This window comes from Rutidosis leptorrhynchoides, chromosome 6 (assembly GCF_046630445.1).
Source record: "Rutidosis leptorrhynchoides isolate AG116_Rl617_1_P2 chromosome 6, CSIRO_AGI_Rlap_v1, whole genome shotgun sequence".
NCBI lineage: Eukaryota > Viridiplantae > Streptophyta > Magnoliopsida > Asterales > Asteraceae > Rutidosis > Rutidosis leptorrhynchoides.
Window position 1 is genome coordinate 315542933 of NC_092338.1, and position 20267 is coordinate 315563199.

Here is a 20267-nt window from a genome sequence, read left to right on the forward strand (position 1 = left end):
GCATCGTTCTGACGCCAAACTAAGTCCCCGCACTTATAAGAGCGCGAACGCACACGCTGATTGTAGTACTTTGCAATTTTCTACTTATTATTGGCTTCGTTGATCACCGCAGAGAGTCTGCGTTCTTCCAACAAGTTAAGATTTTCCCGAAAAGCTTCTGAGTTATTTTTCTCAACAAAATTCTGTATGCGGAACGTTGGTACCCCAATTTTTGCGGGCACAACAGCTTCTGACCCGTAGACCAAACTGAACGGAGTCTCACCAGTGCTTGCTTTTGGTGTTGTTCTATGCACCCACAAAACTTTTGGTAGTTCATCCACCCAATCAATGCGACTCTGACCCAATCTAGCTTTGATTCCGGCCACTATATCCCGGTTGGTGACTTTGCACTGGCCATTCGCCTGCGGATGCGCAACGGAAGTAAAAGTTTGCTTAATATTAAGCTCCGCGCACCAACTATGAAAAGGATCCCCAGCAAACTGTGTACCGTTATCACTAACGATTTCGTTTGGTATGCCGAATCGACAAACAATGTCTTCCCATACAAAATTTCGCACCCTCTTTCCTGAAATTGTTGCCAGCTGTCGCGCTTCAACCCACTTAGTGAAATAGTCGATTGCAACAATCAAGAATTTGATATTTCCTGCGTGTGCAGAGTATGCGTAAGATACTGACGTAAATAGCATATGATATAAAATAAATGATAATATTACCTCGGCCTTTTGGAAATGGTCCGACTATGTCAATTGCCCATTTGCAGAATGACCATGGTAAGGAGAATGGTATCATTGGATGCGCAGGTGCTCTGCTGATAGGTGCATGTATTTGGCAAGATTCGCATTGCTTAACTATGTGCGCGGTATCTGCGTACATATTGGGCCAATAATAACCTAGCCGCATAATGTTTGACACAATAGACCTGTGCCCCGAATAAAGAGTGCATGCACCTTCATGCACCTCACGTATAACCTCTTCTGCCTCTTTCGGACCAATACACCTTAGGTGCGGTACTAAATAATTTTTTCGATATAGGATGTCACCCTCAAGGGCGTACAGTGGTGCCTTAGTGCGTACTTTCTTTGCATCAACAGAATCCGCAGGTGAGGTGCCGTCCTGCAGGAAAGCAATAATAGGTGTCATCCATGTTGAGCTGGATTCCTCAAAATGTGCCACTAAAGGCATCATAACAATGGATTTCGCATGCAGCTCTTCTATAAGAACTTTCTTCCCCAGATGATCAAAGGCCAAAGCAGCCAATTTGCTAAGCGCATCCGCCTTCTTATTTTGCCCCCGCATGACGTGGGAGATTTGAAAAGCCACAAACTGGTCAGCGAGGTTATGAACAAGCGATAAATACTGCTGCATGGCTATGTCATGCGCTTTGAAGTCTCCGCTGACTTGACTGCATACCAGCTTTGAATCCACGTAAGCGTGCATAATTTTAACATTTAATTTATGCGCAATACGCATACCTGCTAACAAAGCCTCGTATTCTGCTTCGTTGTTCGTAACAGTAAAATTAAACCGCAGCGCATATGTATGCTCTTCGCCATCTGGGCCAGTTAAAATTACACCTGCACCCGCGCCGGCTGCGCTGCAGGCACCATCGGTGTATAACTCCCATGGTGACAAAGGTGGCACAGGCATGTCCTGATGTTTTGCAGATGCTTCAACATCCGCAGGTAACTCTGCAAGGTAATTCGCAAGTATTTGTGTCATAACCCGTCCTTAACCATAAGAACGTGTTAGATAACGTATGATTTCATTGCGAGGTATTGACCTCTATATGCGACATTTTTAAAAAGGAAAACTGCATATATTATACATTACAAACCAAACCATTATTTTTGTTACAAGCTTTAGACAATAAAAAGATGATTATCGTTTAACAATAATCTTCGACTTACAAACTTTACAAATGATAATAACAACACGATTTCTAGCATATTTTACAACACACGTCCTCGGATATGCAGTTTTATTTTTGACACAAATATGAGTACGCATGATCCTGCTTAGATTCAACATAATGCAGCGGAAGCTTTAATTATCACCTGAGAATAAACATGTTTAAAAACGTCAACATAAAGTTGGTGAGATATAGGTTTAGTGCGCAGCAATATATATATATAGACCACAAGATTTCGTATATAAACATTTCAATAAAAATATTCTAAGTGGTTGAGCACTTGGTAACCATACTTAACATTTTCACGTCGCATATTCCCTTTAATATGAAATCTTACTACACCGTACCAAGTGTAGTCACAAAACGAAGTACTGTGCAACCGTTAAATACTGGTCGTCCAGTCCGATTGGGGTTGTCAGGCCCGATAGATCTATCAACAGGATTCGCGTTTACAATACCGCTGTAAATAGTAGTTACCAAGCTACAGGGAAGTATGCCAGTGGTACAACTCAACGTAGAATATATTTTTCAGTTACTTGTGTCCATATCGTAAAACATAAAATACATGTATTCTCATCCCGAAATATTTAGAGTTTAAAAGTGGGACTATATACTCACTCTTGTCTTGATGATATAAATAATTTGACTCGGTCTTCCGGTTGATATCACGAACCTATCCATATATAATATATCAATATGTTTTCATTTTTAAACAAACGTTATAAATATATACTTGTTATACTTTTAATACTTTGAATAATTCCTTAGTCCGTAGTTAGCAGTCCGATGTTAGTAATTCAATTTTAATGGTTCATTTTTAGATGTTTAATATACCCGCAATGAAATAAATAAAACCCCCAATGAAATAAATAAAACCCCATCGTATATGTATTGGTCGAGATTAATCTTGACCCATGGTACCGGTGTTGTCAAATGACGTGTTGCGTACATAAAGTACCGGTGTTGTCAAATGACGTGTTGCGTACAAACATGGGATCTTATGATTAATCTTCTCGTATTGTTTACGGGTGATCCTGAACCATATAAAATTGAATTATAAGTACATATATATAAAATATCATGTTATCTTAGAAATATGTGATTTATATCATTTTTTTCCAATTGATCCCGTAGTTGAAATGATCTAGGATAACCAATTTTGTTTCGGTCATAGTTTCTTCGTTACAAATCCGTTTTCGTTGATTCAAATTGCCATCTTCTTGGATCGAGTTCTTCTTTAAGACTATGAACTGTAAATACCTTGGTTTGTATTCAAAATCATACGGCATAAGTGAAACATTAGTGAAACATATGAAGTTAAACATTTTTGTTACAACAAAATCATTTAATGACCATTTTTCTAAAAATACTTATACTTTGAAAAACCAAGTTTTACCTTGTTAAATTAGTATATACATAAGTTATATTACAGGTCTTGAAGTATTTTAAAAGTTAAGTTAGAAGGATCTATTTAGTTTGCAAACAAGTTTGAAAACATTCAAACTATGTTCTTGTTGTTAAACTTTTGTACCACAAAATAAGATAGCTATATATATATGAATCGAATAAGGTTATGAACATAGTTACTACCTCAAGTTCCTTGGATAAGTTTGCTGTAAAAGAGGAGTAAGAAGCTAGAATCAAAAGGGTGATAGAAGTGGATGAAAGATTGGAAGTAAGTTGGTGTTCTTGGAAGGTTTTCTTGAAGTGTTTTTGTATGGTTTTCTTATGGTGTTTTAGTATGGTTTTTGAAGCTAGATCTTCAAGGTAAGTTGCTGAATTGTTATGGAGTTTAAGACTCTTGAATGTGTGTGTGTTTTTAGCTAGAGAATGGAAGTAAAAATGAACTAAAATGATGATACATATATACACCATAAAAACGTGTTTCATGGGCATACATGGACAAATTTTAGTTTGTAATCTTGCTAATTAATCTTGCAATCATACAAAAGTAATTACCTAGCTCTAAGGGCATGAATAATGGCTGGTTAGGTGGTGATTTTGATGTGTATTTACTATTAGTAAATACGTATAGGAGCTAGGTATGATACGAGTACAAATACTCTAGGTATACGTATAGAAATTTTGTGAAAAATGAAATGAGGATTCAAATATAGCTATCTTTTGTGAATACACTTATATGGTTTTATGTATTTAAGTTCTTTAAAAGTAATTAAATACATTACTTATACAATATATGTATAACATTATAAGTCTTAAGTATATATGTCAAATAACGTTACGTATTGTTATTGTTTTGAAAACTTAAGTTAGTAGTTTCAAAATACACATATAACTTGTTGTTATTAATATAAAATGAGGTATTAAATCATTCTTTAATCATGTTAAATATGTATATATACATATATATACACAGACGTATAATTATCATATATTGTATAGTTCGTGATATCATCGGTCAAACTAGACGGTCAAACGTTGTATAAAACTCTTTTCGGAAATATAAGTCTCAACAATTTGGATTACTTATCATGTTGGTAAGGTTTAATTTATGTAAATATCAATCTTATAAGTATAGAACGATCGAAAAAGTGCGGGTCGTTACATTACCTCCCCGTTAAATAAATTTCGTCCCGAAATTTTAAAATTGTACCTATTTTGCGTTATCGAGAAACAAGTGCGGATACTTTCGTTTCATCTGATCCTCGCGTTCCCAAGTAAACTCGGGACCTCTTCTAGCATTCCAACGAACCTTAACAATCGGTATATTACTCTGTTTGAGCTGTTTAACTTCACGGTCCATGATTTCGATTGGTTCTTCGACGAATTGTAGTTTCTCGTCGACATGGATTTCTTCAAGAGGAATGGTGAGGTCTTCCTTTGCAAGACACTTCTTAAGGTTTGAGACGTGAAAGGTATTATGTACTCCGGCGAGTTGTTGTGGTAACTCGAGTCGATAAGCTACCGGTCCAATGCGTTCGATGATCTTAAACGGGCCTACGTATCTTGGGTTCAGTTTACCCCTTTTGCCGAAACGTATTACACCTTTCCAAGGTGACATCTTTAGCATAACCATGTCCCCGACCTGAAACTCTAATGGTTTCCTTCGAACATCGGCGTAGCTCTTTTGGCGACTACGGGCTGTTTTCAATCTCTCCTTGATTTGCACTATCTTCTCAGTCGTTTCATGTATGATCTCGGGACCAGTTAAATGTCGATCTCCTACTTCATTCCAACAGATAGGAGATCTACACTTCCTTCCGTACAATGCTTCGAATGGCGCAGCTCCAATGCTCGCATGATAACTATTATTATACGAGAATTCTGCTAACGGTAGATATTTATCCCATCCGTTTCCAAAATCGATCACACATGCCCTGAGCATGTCTTCGAGAGTCTGAATCGTTCTCTCACTCTGTCCATCGGTTTGTGGATGATATGCGGTACTCATATCCAACCGAGTTCCTAGTGCCTCCTGTAGTGATTGCCAAAATTTTGAAGTAAATCTACTATCACGATCGGATATAATGGAAATAGGTATTCCATGCCTTGAAACTATTTCCTTTATATATAATCGTAATAATTTCTCCATTCTATCTGTTTCCTTTATAGGCAAGAAATGTGCAGATTTGGTAAGACGATCAACAATTACCCAAATGGTGTCGTATCCCCAGGCAGTCTTTGGTAACTTCGTGATGAAATCCATGGTAATACCGTCCCATTTCCATTCTGGAATTTCTGGTTGTTGAAGTAACCCTGACGGCTTCTGGTGTTCTGCTTTAACCTTGGAACAAGTTAAACACTCCCCAACATATGTTGCAACGTCTGTTTTTAAATTAGGCCACCAATAATGCGTCTTAAGATCTTGGTACATCTTTCCAACTCCAGGATGTATCGAATATCTTGTCTTATGTGCCTCGTTCAATATCAACTTCCTTAATCCACCCAACTTCGGTACCCAAATACGATTTGCAAAATATCGAATTCCATCTTCCCGCATAACGAGTTGCTTCTCATACTTCTTCATTATTTCATTTCCTATATTTTCTTTAGTAAGTGCTTCTCGTTGAACTTCTTTGATTTGTGAGTTGAGATTCATGCGAATTTTTATGTTCATCGCTCGTACTCGAATTGGTTCTCGTTCCTTTCTGCTTAGAGCGTCGGCCACCACGTTCGCTTTCCCGGGATGATAACGAATTTCACAATCATAGTCATTTATTAACTCAACCCACCTACGTTGCCTCATGTTCAGCTGTTTTTGATCGAAAATATGTTGAAGGCTTTTATGATCAGTAAACACAGTGAATTTAACCCCATACAAGTAGTGTCTCCACATCTTCAATGCAAACACGACTGCTCCTAATTCTAGATCATGCGTCGTATAATTTCGCTCGTGAATCTTCAATTGTCGGGATGCGAATGCAATAACTTTCTTTCGTTGCATAAGAACACAACCAAAACCTTGTCGCGAAGCGTCACAATATATTTCAAAATCATCGTTCCCTTCAGGTAACGATAAAATAGGCGCCGTAGTTAACTTCTTCTTCAATAATTGAAATGCGTTCTCCTGCTCCGAGGTCCATTCGTATTTCTTCCCTTTTTGCGTTAATGCTGTCAACGGCTTAGCTATTCGAGAAAAATCTTGAATAAACCTTCTATAATAACCGGCTAAACCCAAAAATTGGCGTATCTGCATTGGTGTCTTAGGAGTCTCCCATTTTTCAATGGCTTCAATTTTTGCTGGATCAACCTGAATTCCTTTGCTACTAACAACGTGGCCAAGAAATTGTACTTCTTTCAACCAGAAAGCACACTTAGAAAATTTAGCATAAAGTTGTTCTTTTCTCAACAACTCCAGTATCAACCTTAAATGCTCTTCATGCTCTTGCTCACTCTTGGAATAGATAAGAATATCATCAATGAAAACGATAACAAACTTATCTAAATACGGACTACAAACTCGATTCATGAGGTCCATGAATACAGCTGGCGCATTCGTCAATCCAAACGGCATAACCAAAAATTCGTAATGACCATAACGTGTCCGAAAAGCAGTTTTCGGAATGTCCTCTTCTTTGATGCGTAGTTGATGATAGCCCGATCTTAAGTCAATTTTCGAATAAACACATGATCCTTGCAATTGATCAAATAAGTCATCAATTCTCGGTAGTGGATACCGATTCTTGATAGTTAACTTATTTAATTCATGATAGTCTATACACATCCTAAAAGATCCATCTTTCTTCTTAACAAACAAAATTGGAGCTCCCCACGGTGAAGTACTCGGTCGTATGAATCCACGGTCCAGTAATTCTTTTAACTGACTTTGAAGTTCTTTTAACTCGGACGGTGCAAGTCTATATGGAGCACGAGCCACTGGTGCAGCTCCTGGTACTAAATCTATTTGAAATTCTACCGATCTAAATGGAGGTAATCCCGGCAATTCTTCCGGAAAAACTTCGGGAAAATCTCTTGCCACAGGCACATCGTTGATGCACTTTTCTTTCTTTTCGACTTTATTAACATGTGCTAAAATAGCGTAACATCCCTTTTCTAAACACTTTTTGGCTTTCAAACAGCTAATGAGTTTTAGCTTTGAATCACCCTTCTCTCCGTAAATCATCACCGGCATTTTATCCTTACCAGGAATACGAATTGCCTTCTTGGCACAAACAACTTCCGCTCCTACTTTGGACATCCAGTCCATGCCGACTATTACATCAAAACTTCCTAATTCTACGGGTATCAAATCAATCTTAAATGTTTCTCCGGCTAAATTTATCTTACAATCACGACAAATTTTATCGGCTTTAATTAGTTTACCATTAGCTAACTCAATCATGTACTTAGCATCTAGAGGTAATGATGAACAATTCAATTTAGTGTAAAAATTTATACACACGTAACTTCTATCGGCGCCAGTATCAAATAAAATAGATGCTGATAAGTTATTAATGGTAAACGTACCCGTAACAAGCTCCGGGTCTTCTCGTGCCTCTCTAGCATTAATAACAAACGCTCTTCCACGTGCAGGTCCGCCATTCTGATTCGGGCACTGACTCTTATAGTGACCTTGTTTTCTACAACCAAAACAAGTAATGGTAGCCAAAGCAGTTCTATTTGCGTTGGTGGCAGGAGTCTTGTTGCCATTTGTAACGAGAGCCTTACAATCTTCCGCAAGATGACCTTGTCGATTACACTTGGTGCATAACACACTACAGTAACCAAAGTGATGTTTGTGGCAACGGTTGCATAAAGGATTTTGTCCTTTATAACCAAAGCTTAAACCACTACCCGCACCTTGCGTGTTTTCTTGTTTCTTAAAAGATTGTTGTTGGTTACCTCGATCATAATTTCCATTCCACTTTCTTTTGTTACCTGATACCTTCACATCAGTATTGGATACTTTCTTATCCATGATGACCTGATCCATTAGCTCGTTTGCCATGGTTATAGCTTCATGAATTGTCTTAGGTTTCGATGCTGTAACATTTGCCTTGACCTTTTTGGGCAAACCAGCTTTGTACATTTCAATCTTCCGTTCTTCGGTTGAAACCAATTCAGGACATAGCAAAACTAATTCCATGAATCGCTGGTTGTAGTTGGTGATTTCAGTACCAACCACCTTCAAACTTCGTAACTCATCTTCTAACTTAATAACCTCATTCCTTGGACAATACTCGGTGATTATCATTGCTTTGAATTCTTCCCATGGAGTATCATAAGCTACATCTCCTCCTACCGCCTTCACATAATTCTTCCACCATGTGAGTGCACTATCTTGTAAAGTGCACGATGCAAACTTGGTCATGTCTTTTTCATCACAACCGCTGATTTTGAACACCGTCTCCATCTTTTCTATCCATCGGGTTAAACCGATAGGTCCTTCCGTTCCACTGAATGATGAAGGTTTGCAAGCTTGAAACGTCTTGTAGGAGCATCCTACACGAGGATTTGGATTAACTGCAGCAGCTCTTGCAGCCTCAACCCATAACATTCTGTCGTTCACTCGCTGGTTGATGAGTTCCTCGAGTTCTTGTTCCGTCATTCGATTCAATCGCGCCATTTCCTAATGAAAGAAAATAATTATTCACATGGATTATTATAGATGTAGTGTGTATTTATAGTACATTATAGCTTATTAATAATATGAACTAGGTATTATTATAAAAGCCTTTTCTTCTTATTAGCGTTTTATAATTATATCTTGGGTAGTACCTACCCGTTAATGTTCATACTTAATAGCTTAGTACAGAATCAATTACTACAATCTAAATAATACTTAACCATGGAAAATTATTGCATTTCATACTTCAATATTTTACATATGCTTATCTTACATCGAACATTAAGCAAACCACACTATTAATATTATACAAAACATTATTCGGTTCCATGGTTTGACACAGCAGCGCATCGTTTGATCTATTTTCTAGGACGTTTAGACACAAAGATTTGCTTAACGCTTATCCTAACTGTCTGCCTATATTTTGGCTGTGGGACTGAAGAACTGGATGCCGGGACAGAACGAATAGGAATAGCGGGGATAGGGGTGGTAGTGTTGAGTGGAATTGGTGCCACATCATTCTCATTAAACTCGGAATTTGGATTTTCTAATTCATTAGCCTTTCGTTTCTTTCCTAGTTCGAACTCGTCTTTTGTAATTTCCTGTATTTCTTCCTCGGGTTCACTTTCCTCCTCGGGTTCACTTTCCTCCTCGGGTTCACTTTCCTCCTCGGGTTCACTTTCCGATATTTCTATAGTTGGTTCATCCGGAATTTGTGAGTCTTCCCCAAGGATATCATTTTCGTCATCGGACAGGTTAATGACTGGAACGCCATCTGAAGATTCTGATTCGGAGTCGTTGATTGTGATAACAATTTTTGAGCTCGACATCTATCACACAACAACTAACCCATTAGTACTTATATAATATTTACATATAAATTTTAACCAACAGTGATAAGCAATGGTTTTTTTTTTTTTAAATCAGACCCGGTCAAAGTCCAGACTTACTAATGTATCCTAACGGCTTCTCGGTTAGACACACTAATGCAGACCTGGTTCGCTAAGACCAACGCTCTGATACCACATGTCATAACCCGTCCTTAACCATAAGAACGTGTTAGATAACGTATGATTTCATTGCGAGGTATTGACCTCTATATGCGACATTTTTAAAAAGGAAAACTGCATATATTATACATTACAAACCAAACCATTATTTTTGTTACAAGCTTTAGACAATAAAAAGATGATTATCGTTTAACAATAATCTTCGACTTACAAACTTTACAAATGATAATAACAACACGATTTCTAGCATATTTTACAACACACGTCCTCGGATATGCAGTTTTATTTTTGACACAAATATGAGTACGCATGATCCTGCTTAGATTCAACATAATGCAGCGGAAGCTTTAATTATCACCTGAGAATAAACATGTTTAAAAACGTCAACATAAAGTTGGTGAGATATAGGTTTAGTGCGCAGCAATATATATATATAGACCACAAGATTTCGTATATAAACATTTCAATAAAAATATTCTAAGTGGTTGAGCACTTGGTAACCATACTTAACATTTTCACGTCGCATATTCCCTTTAATATGAAATCTTACTACACCGTACCAAGTGTAGTCACAAAACGAAGTACTGTGCAACCGTTAAATACTGGTCGTCCAGTCCGATTGGGGTTGTCAGGCCCGATAGATCTATCAACAGGATTCGCGTTTACAATACCGCTGTAAATAGTAGTTACCAAGCTACAGGGAAGTATGCCAGTGGTACAACTCAACGTAGAATATATTTTTCAGTTACTTGTGTCCATATCGTAAAACATAAAATACATGTATTCTCATCCCGAAATATTTAGAGTTTAAAAGTGGGACTATATACTCACTCTTGTCTTGATGATATAAATAATTTGACTCGGTCTTCCGGTTGATATCACGAACCTATCCATATATAATATATCAATATGTTTTCATTTTTAAACAAACGTTATAAATATATACTTGTTATACTTTTAATACTTTGAATAATTCCTTAGTCCGTAGTTAGCAGTCCGATGTTAGTAATTCAATTTTAATGGTTCATTTTTAGATGTTTAATATACCCGCAATGAAATAAATAAAACCCCCAATGAAATAAATAAAACCCCATCGTATATGTATTGGTCGAGATTAATCTTGACCCATGGTACCGGTGTTGTCAAATGACGTGTTGCGTACATAAAGTACCGGTGTTGTCAAATGACGTGTTGCGTACAAACATGGGATCTTATGATTAATCTTCTCGTATTGTTTACGGGTGATCCTGAACCATATAAAATTGAATTATAAGTACATATATATAAAATATCATGTTATCTTAGAAATATGTGATTTATATCATTTTTTTCCAATTGATCCCGTAGTTGAAATGATCTAGGATAACCAATTTTGTTTCGGTCATAGTTTCTTCGTTACAAATCCGTTTTCGTTGATTCAAATTGCCATCTTCTTGGATCGAGTTCTTCTTTAAGACTATGAACTGTAAATACCTTGGTTTGTATTCAAAATCATACGGCATAAGTGAAACATTAGTGAAACATATGAAGTTAAACATTTTTGTTACAACAAAATCATTTAATGACCATTTTTCTAAAAATACTTATACTTTGAAAAACCAAGTTTTACCTTGTTAAATTAGTATATACATAAGTTATATTACAGGTCTTGAAGTATTTTAAAAGTTAAGTTAGAAGGATCTATTTAGTTTGCAAACAAGTTTGAAAACATTCAAACTATGTTCTTGTTGTTAAACTTTTGTACCACAAAATAAGATAGCTATATATATATGAATCGAATAAGGTTATGAACATAGTTACTACCTCAAGTTCCTTGGATAAGTTTTCTGTAAAAGAGGAGTAAGAAGCTAGAATCAAAAGGGTGATAGAAGTGGATGAAAGATTGGAAGTAAGTTGGTGTTCTTGGAAGGTTTTCTTGAAGTGTTTTTGTATGGTTTTCTTATGGTGTTTTAGTATGGTTTTTGAAGCTAGATCTTCAAGGTAAGTTGCTGAATTGTTATGGAGTTTAAGACTCTTGAATGTGTGTGTGTTTTTAGCTAGAGAATGGAAGTAAAAATGAACTAAAATGATGATACATATATACACCATAAAAACGTGTTTCATGGGCATACATGGACAAATTTTAGTTTGTAATCTTGCTAATTAATCTTGCAATCATACAAAAGTAATTACCTAGCTCTAAGGGCATGAATAATGGCTGGTTAGGTGGTGATTTTGATGTGTATTTACTATTAGTAAATACGTATAGGAGCTAGGTATGATACGAGTACAAATACTCTAGGTATACGTATAGAAATTTTGTGAAAAATGAAATGAGGATTCAAATATAGCTATCTTTTGTGAATACACTTATATGGTTTTATGTATTTAAGTTCTTTAAAAGTAATTAAATACATTACTTATACAATATATGTATAACATTATAAGTCTTAAGTATATATGTCAAATAACGTTACGTATTGTTATTGTTTTGAAAACTTAAGTTAGTAGTTTCAAAATACACATATAACTTGTTGTTATTAATATAAAATGAGGTATTAAATCATTCTTTAATCATGTTAAATATGTATATATACATATATATACACAGACGTATAATTATCATATATTGTATAGTTCGTGATATCATCGGTCAAACTAGACGGTCAAACGTTGTATAAAACTCTTTTCGGAAATATAAGTCTCAACAATTTGGATTACTTATCATGTTGGTAAGGTTTAATTTATGTAAATATCAATCTTATAAGTATAGAACGATCGAAAAAGTGCGGGTCGTTACATTTGACACTTAACCTCGCTTCGCGAGGAAAAATTTATTTCATGTTCTCCTAACTCAACTGCCCTTTTAGCCATTCGGCCAGAAATCTCAGGCTTGTATAACACCTGAAAGAAAAATGATTGCGTTAGTCAATGCGGTAACCCCGGCCATTGTCGCAAATTAGGAATGTACCAACCTGTTTGATCGGTTGATCAGTTAGAACCACAATTGGATGTGCTTGAAAGTATCGGCGCAAACGCCGCGCCGTGTTGACTAGCGCATATACCAGCTTTTCTATTGGTGAATAGTTTACTTCGCTTGATGTCAGCGTCTTGTTTACGAAGTAGACCGACATTTGCGTCTGAGAAAACCTCAGCGTTAAATTTCTGCGAAATAAACAATGTAATTAAAAGTAGATTACATTTTCGCGATCTGCGATAAGAACTGAGCTGATAGCCTCTTTCGATGCCTCATGGTACAGTGTAAGCGTTTCTCCTTATACTGGCGCGGTGAGTGTTGGTAATTCAGCGAGCACCTTCTTCATCTCCTGAAAGGCTGATTCTGCTTCCTGAGTCCATACGAAGTCTTTTTTCTTTAAACAATTCTTCAAAGTATTGAAGAATGGCAATTGTCACTCTGCGGCTTTCGACAAAAACCGCGTGATCGCCGCAAGCTTCCCGGTTAGACTCTGCACGCCTTTCTTTGTCTTCGGAGATGGCAAACTATCAACGGCTTCAATCTTTTTGGGATTTGCCTTGATTCCCCACGCTGTCACCACATGACCTAGAAACTTGCCTTTCTCTTCCCCAAAACTACATTTGAGTGGGTTAAGCTTCATGTTGATCATGCATAGAGATGCAAACGTTTCTAGGATGTCTGCGAGCATTTCTTCTTCGGTGTTACTTTTAATCACCAAGTCATCGATATATGCTGCAAGATTTCTGCCAATTTGGTGCTTGAAGGCTGCGTCAATTAAGCACTGATAGGTTGTGCCTGCGTTCTTTAATCCGAAGGGCATCTTAATATAACAATAGATACCCTGCAGCGTATGAAAAGCAGTTTTGTTTTCACCTTCTGCGGCCATTAAGATTTGGTGATAACCCTTGTATGCATCTAGAAAACACTTGTACCGAAAACCTGATAATGATTCCACCTTCCAGTCTATCTCCGGGAGAGGGTAGTTGTCCTTAGGACATGCTTTATTAATGTCTTTAAAATCAACGCATATCCGCCAATTACCGTCAGCCTTTTTGACTAGCACAGGATTAGCAACCCATGTCTGATACCGCACTTCCCGCAGAGTGTTTACTTTGACAAGGTTATCTACTTCTGCGCACAACCAATCACTGTGCTCAAGAGACATATGCTGCTTCTTTTGTCTAACGGGCGTGAGTGATGGATTAACATTCAATTTATGTTCCGTAATATCTCACGGAACCCCAGTCATGTCTGATTCACGCCACGCGAAAACATCTGCGTTAGCGGATAATATTCCATGCAATTTTGCCTTTGTTTTGGCTGACAAGCCTGCGCCGATTTTAATTCACTTATCCGGATGTAAACGGTTTGCTATGACCGTACTGCTTGCGAGTTGTTCTCCTGTGCTGGGAATGTTTACAGGCACAACTGAACCACACAACTCGGCTGTTTGATGTGACGCAATTGTGGCAACCCCTCCCTTCGTAGGAAACTTAATCAAACCATGTACCACCGATGGTATAATGTTAAAACGTCGTATGAAATTTCTCCCAAGTAGCACGTTGCACCGAGAAGTTGAACGTACCACATAAAAGTCAACCAACTCATGTCTGACCAACTGCGGATTCTTATCATCTTCGAGTTCTATTATTAGCTCTATCCGGCCTAGCGGCCATGAGCTTTCTCTGGAGAACCCAGATAATGTAATATCATACTGGCGTAGATGCGTTTTAACTTCTGCAGGGAGGAAACAATAGCAATGCTCGTACATAATGTCGACGCCACTCCCGGTGTCAACATGCATGCGTTTAATTTGTACTTCGCAGGTGGGGATGCGACACTTGATGATAATGGGCTCGTTAACTGTGTCGATTGACATTAGAGGAGGAAATGTGATTGGGAGAAGTTCCCAGTCATGGTGATCATTGTACTTTCTCCGCTGGCTAACTTTCTCTGCGTCGACCATATTAATGGTTAAGTCGGCGTTTTTTGTTTTATCAACCTTTTGCCATGCAAAAGTTTTAGCCTTCGACCCTTCCTTTGCGAATTTTCCTTTGTCCTTCTTAGGTGGTTTTAGGTGATCCAATTTACCTGCGCACAGTTCCTCGAGCACTCGTTCCATCAAGTTTTTACACCGATTAGTGTCATGACCATAATCATCATGGAATTCACAATACTTTGTTTTATCTCGCTTACCAAATTCTGTAAGCGGAGTTGGAACCGCAAAGGTCGCGAACACTGGTTCGGTTGCCAAAATTTCCTTTGGTGTTTTAGACAAACTTTTCAGCAGCGCATAGTTCTGATTATTGATGCCGCACTGGTTACTATTTCGATAATTGCCACCTGATTTTCCTTTATCATTTCTGATAGGACCACCGCTAGGATACCTTCCGTGAGAGTTGTTACCACAATTTTGATAGCGCGAATGATCATCATCGTCTTTCCTCTCATTGCATGAGCTAGCTGTTGGAATATCATTGTCTTCGCCACTCCGCATATAGTCATGGCATTCATTAAACGCTTCAGCATAAGTTGTTAGGACTGTATGGCGCAGACGCCTTACCAGTGTTGGATGACGTTCTGAGGTTATACCATGTATGAGTCCGGAAATCTGTTGCTCTGGCTTAAGATCTGGTATGCGCAGACACTCATTAGTATATCTTGTGAGAAATTCACCCAAAGATTCCTTGGATTTCTGCACAATATCATGACATTCGATTTGAGTGCATTTGCGTGGCCTCTGATTCTGATATTGCAGCAAGAACTTTGTCCGCAGATCCATGAACCCGGATATGCTACCTGATGGGAGCTTGTTAAACCATTCGCGAGCAATACCCTGCAGCGTCATGGAAAATATCTGATATGCAACCGGATCCACCCAGCCTTGGGTGCGCATTGCGCCCTCGAAACGCTGCAGGAAGTCATCCGGATCAGTCAAACCATTATAAGTACCCAGTGTATGGGGTATCTTTGGCGCTGATGGAAATGGATATGCAGTTATATGCAGAGGAAACTTATCAAAAGTAGTTGGTAGCTCAAAAGGTGGTTTAACAGGGTCACCCTTGAGCCCTGTGAAGAAACGCTTCATCATATTCTGAATAAAATTAGGTTGTGAAAATAGGTGGACCATGTCAGGAGGTGCCGCCTGCATAAATTGGCTTGCGAGATTCGCCTACCCCTGAATATTTTTCCAAGGTTGCCCCGTCATTTGCGGATACAACCAAGACTGATGCATTGGAAAAGAAGGCAGGCTTGTCGGCGCAGAGTATACGGGTAGCTGAAAAGGTGCCGAAACCTATGGCGCAGATGCCTGCGAGACCTGAGAATATGCCACTATAACCCCAACCGTATGCGCAGTGCTTTGCTGTTCTGCGGTTATCGGCGTCCAATGAGAATTGGCATCCGGAATGACACCAAACCCCCAACTATTAAGTAATGCCTGCGCATCAGCAGGAGTCAAAAACTGCGAAATTGGACGCGGTAGTTGCGAAGGTTGCAACGGTGTAAACGATGAATTCTGCTGAACACTCTGCGTCTGCAGAGGGATTGAAACCGTGGTACTATAAATAGGTACCTGGCCGCAGCATACCAAGTGTGGGGCTACTATTTCACCGCTAGTGCCTACCAAGATGACCCTTGGATCCACCGCCGAAAAGTCCAACCGCGTGGTTGTGACTGGCGAGTTTGCCCTTGGCGGTGTAATCCCATCTGGATATATCGGCTTATACCTCTGAAAAGGCTCGCCGGATACAGGCGGAGGATATGGCGCGTATCCCGCCCCCGTAGCCATAGCTTGCGTCTGCTGATTACCAGACGGCGTGTTTTGATTATCTGTTTGTGTGCATTCCGATGAGTCCCCGGAAGCCATGATACTGTTTAAAGAAAAAATTCAAACAATTTTGTGAATAAAAAACCTTATAATTCAAAACTTTAAAAGAAAAAAAAATTAAACACGTCTTCAATTAGTTCGACTCTCAATGAAAGCGCCACTTGATCATGCATATTTTGACCATAGGGTTAATATGCATGTTCAATGCGTAAAGTGGGGTTTAAGGATCTTAGAACAAGGCTCTCCGGTCTGGCTACCGTGAATAACCCTGGCCGACATGATGATGTCGGCGGGGTGGCCAAGTGATTAAGTCTACCTTCGATAACGATCGTCGACCAGAAGGCCCCAAGTAAGGTCGTAGGTGCTAGTTAACGAGAAACTAACCTGTTAACCTTGAGAAGATTCTAGATGATGCTGGTTACGTAGGACGTGTAGTAGATGATGATACGTAACGTGCTTGTGGTTAGAATGATAGTTAGGGTTTGTATATATAGGCAAACCCTAATTCTAGAACCACCCGAGATAATGATAATCCTTTCCATAACAAACTCCCCTGAATCACAGATATAATTATGGAAAAGATATTTACTTGGTAACCAAGTAACCGCTGTACCGGGGACAAAGGCATTCGACACGAATCCGCATACCGCATGCCGCATACAAGTGCACACATACTCATGCTAGCGAGTGCCCGCATACATACTCATTACGCATGCGGGTTGTGGTATCATTATATATACATATATATTTTCTTCAGATGTAATCATGGATTTAATGAGTCAATATAATATTAAACTCATTTAAATTACCGTTAGAACAAGAATATATAATCTCTAAAACATTAGAGATTACATAATTTCCATGTCGAACGAAGATAAATAATGTAGAACGTCATGTAGAACGATGATTATGCTCGAGGTACAGAATGATATGTTGACACGTGTGATGCTGAAGCTTGGGTTGTTGGTGATAATGGTATTGATGTTGGTGGTACTGTTGGTGTCGGTGATGTTGCTGAAGTTGGTATGTTTTGCACCATATTTTCCAATGCTACAACTCGGGTGTGAAGCTCGTTGACTTCTTCTATTACTTCCAGGATGATTGTCGGTCGAAACAAGCGGATGAATAAGGTTTAGAATTGTGGATAGAATATAATCGTGTCAAGATACCCTGGAAATGAGGTTGAAAATGGTGTTTTGGAGAGGTTCGCCGGTAAGTGCTTCAGGTTCATCGTCAAGAGGGCAATATAGTGGATGGAAGGGATCCCCTTCTTCTTGTCTCCAATAATTAAGTAGGCTACGAACCCATTCCCAATTCATCCAGAATAGATGATGGCTAATTGGTTGGTTCATTCTGGTCACACTATCTTCGAAGCTCGAGTGAAACTCCATATCGGAATTCGCGGGACTTGAACTACTGGCTAGTTCCATTTCGTACGATTGAATAAAGGATTTTTCGATATGAAATGATTTTCGGCTATCGGATGATATTCTAATTACATAGAATATCTATATATATAGAACAAAAGATTTCGTAGATTATGGTGGAGTTTACGGAATATGTCAGGCAAATTTACAGTAACAGATACGCTAAGATATGAATTAGCAGATACGCTAAGATATGAATCTTGTTTATACACTATTCATGCAATCAATGCAGTAAAATGCGTCTAGATTAAGAATGATAAGCAAGTGATTCCCTAAGAATGATAAGCAGGTAATTTTTGACACGAAATGATAAGCAAAACTTTTGACATGCAGACACGATCGAAGTCCAGACTCACTAATACATCTTAACAACTATTAGTTAGACACACTAATGCAAGACCTGGTTCGCTAAGACCACCGCTCTGATACCAACTGTTGTACCCCGTCCTAATCCATCTGGACGAAGTCATCAACATTTGGTCACATTGCGAGGTACTTGACCTCTATATGATACATTTTACAAACATTGCATTCGTTTTTAAAAGACAAACTTTTATTACATCGAAAGTTGACGGCATGCATACCATTTCATAATATATCCAACTATAAATGACTTAATATTCTTGATGAACTCAACGACTCGAATGCAACGTCTTTTGAAATATGTCATGAATGACTCCAAGTAATATCTCTAAAATGAGCAAATGCACAGCGGAAGATTTCTTTCATACCTGAGAATAAACATGCTTTAAAGTGTCAACCAAAAGGTTGGTGAGTTCATAGGTTTATCATAAAACAATAAAATTCATCATTTTGATAGATCACGAGATTTAAATACAGTACACCTATCTCGTGTACAAAACCATTTTTCATAATGCTTAGCAGAGTAGGTTCGTATCCTTTTCTCCCCCGTAGGTTGCCTCGCGATTTTTAAATAATCGTGCACATATCTCGTGCACAAAACTAATACACATAACCCGTGTATAAAAATCATTCTCTCGATACATAATATTCATTTCGATTTCATGCTCAACATGGTAACTGACCTTAACATATAATGCGCATCAATAATATCCCCAAAACAGAACATCTCATCTGTATAAATATATAAACTTCGAAGTACTAAACACCACGCCCACTAGCTCTTCCGTCTAGTGAACATTCTGGGTGGGGGTGTTAAACCCGGTAGCTACCTTTAGGATTCGCGTGAATTAGGGTCATACCCGATTCTAATTCTTAGGTTACCAAGCAATAATAATCAGGGAAAAAATATTCACAACAATTAGTGGCAATTATCACGTCCAACTAATTCAATAATAATCCACAGAACTTCTGTCTGCATAATAATTCATTCGAGAAATGTTTTGCTTGTGTCTATCTCGTCAAACATTTATAAAAGCATCTCAGTCCAAAAATATCGATTTCAAAGGCATTTAATAAAGCAGTTGTAAAAACAGCGCATGTATTCTCAGTCCCAAAAATATAAAGAGTAAAAGGGAGCAAATGAACTCACAATACGATATTTTGTGGTAAAAATATGCATACGATGGAACTGAACAATGCAGGGTTGACCTCGGATTCACGAACCTATATCATTTATATATATATTAACACACATAATTGTAATCGAACAAATTTATATATATAAGAATTTATTAGTTATATCATTTTTATATTAATAACCTATATGTTTCATATATTTATTTTATATATTCAAAATAAATAAAAATATAAATTTTGTTATGTTATATGTATTTAATACATTTTTGTATATATATGTATATATATCTTTTGCTTGTTAAAATTATATTAATACTAAAATAATATTAGAAATGATAAAAATAATAATAATGATAATAGAATTAAAAATGATACTTTTAATATTAATGATAAAATGATAACTTTAATAAAAATAATACTTTTAATAAAAAAGTTAATTTTAATAATAATGTATACTAATAATAATAATTATAAAAATAATGATTTTACTAATAATAATAATGATACTATTATTTATATTAATATCTATAATGATAATAATGTTACTAATAATAATACTAATACTTATAATAATAATAATAATAATAATAATAATAATAATAATAATAA

At 37.5% G+C, this 20267-nt stretch overlaps 1 protein-coding gene across 1 annotated transcript in view; it reads left to right on the forward strand.

Annotated features, from left to right (window-relative positions):
• The first annotated feature begins 1622 nt into the window (after positions 1-1622).
• Positions 1623-20267, forward strand: part of LOC139854655 (uncharacterized) — a 28252-nt gene continuing 9607 nt past the window's right edge. The window contains exon 1 of the mRNA XM_071843948.1: positions 1623-1682. Coding sequence (XP_071700049.1) covers positions 1623-1682 — 60 coding nt within the window. The remainder of the gene's footprint in view (positions 1683-20267) is intronic.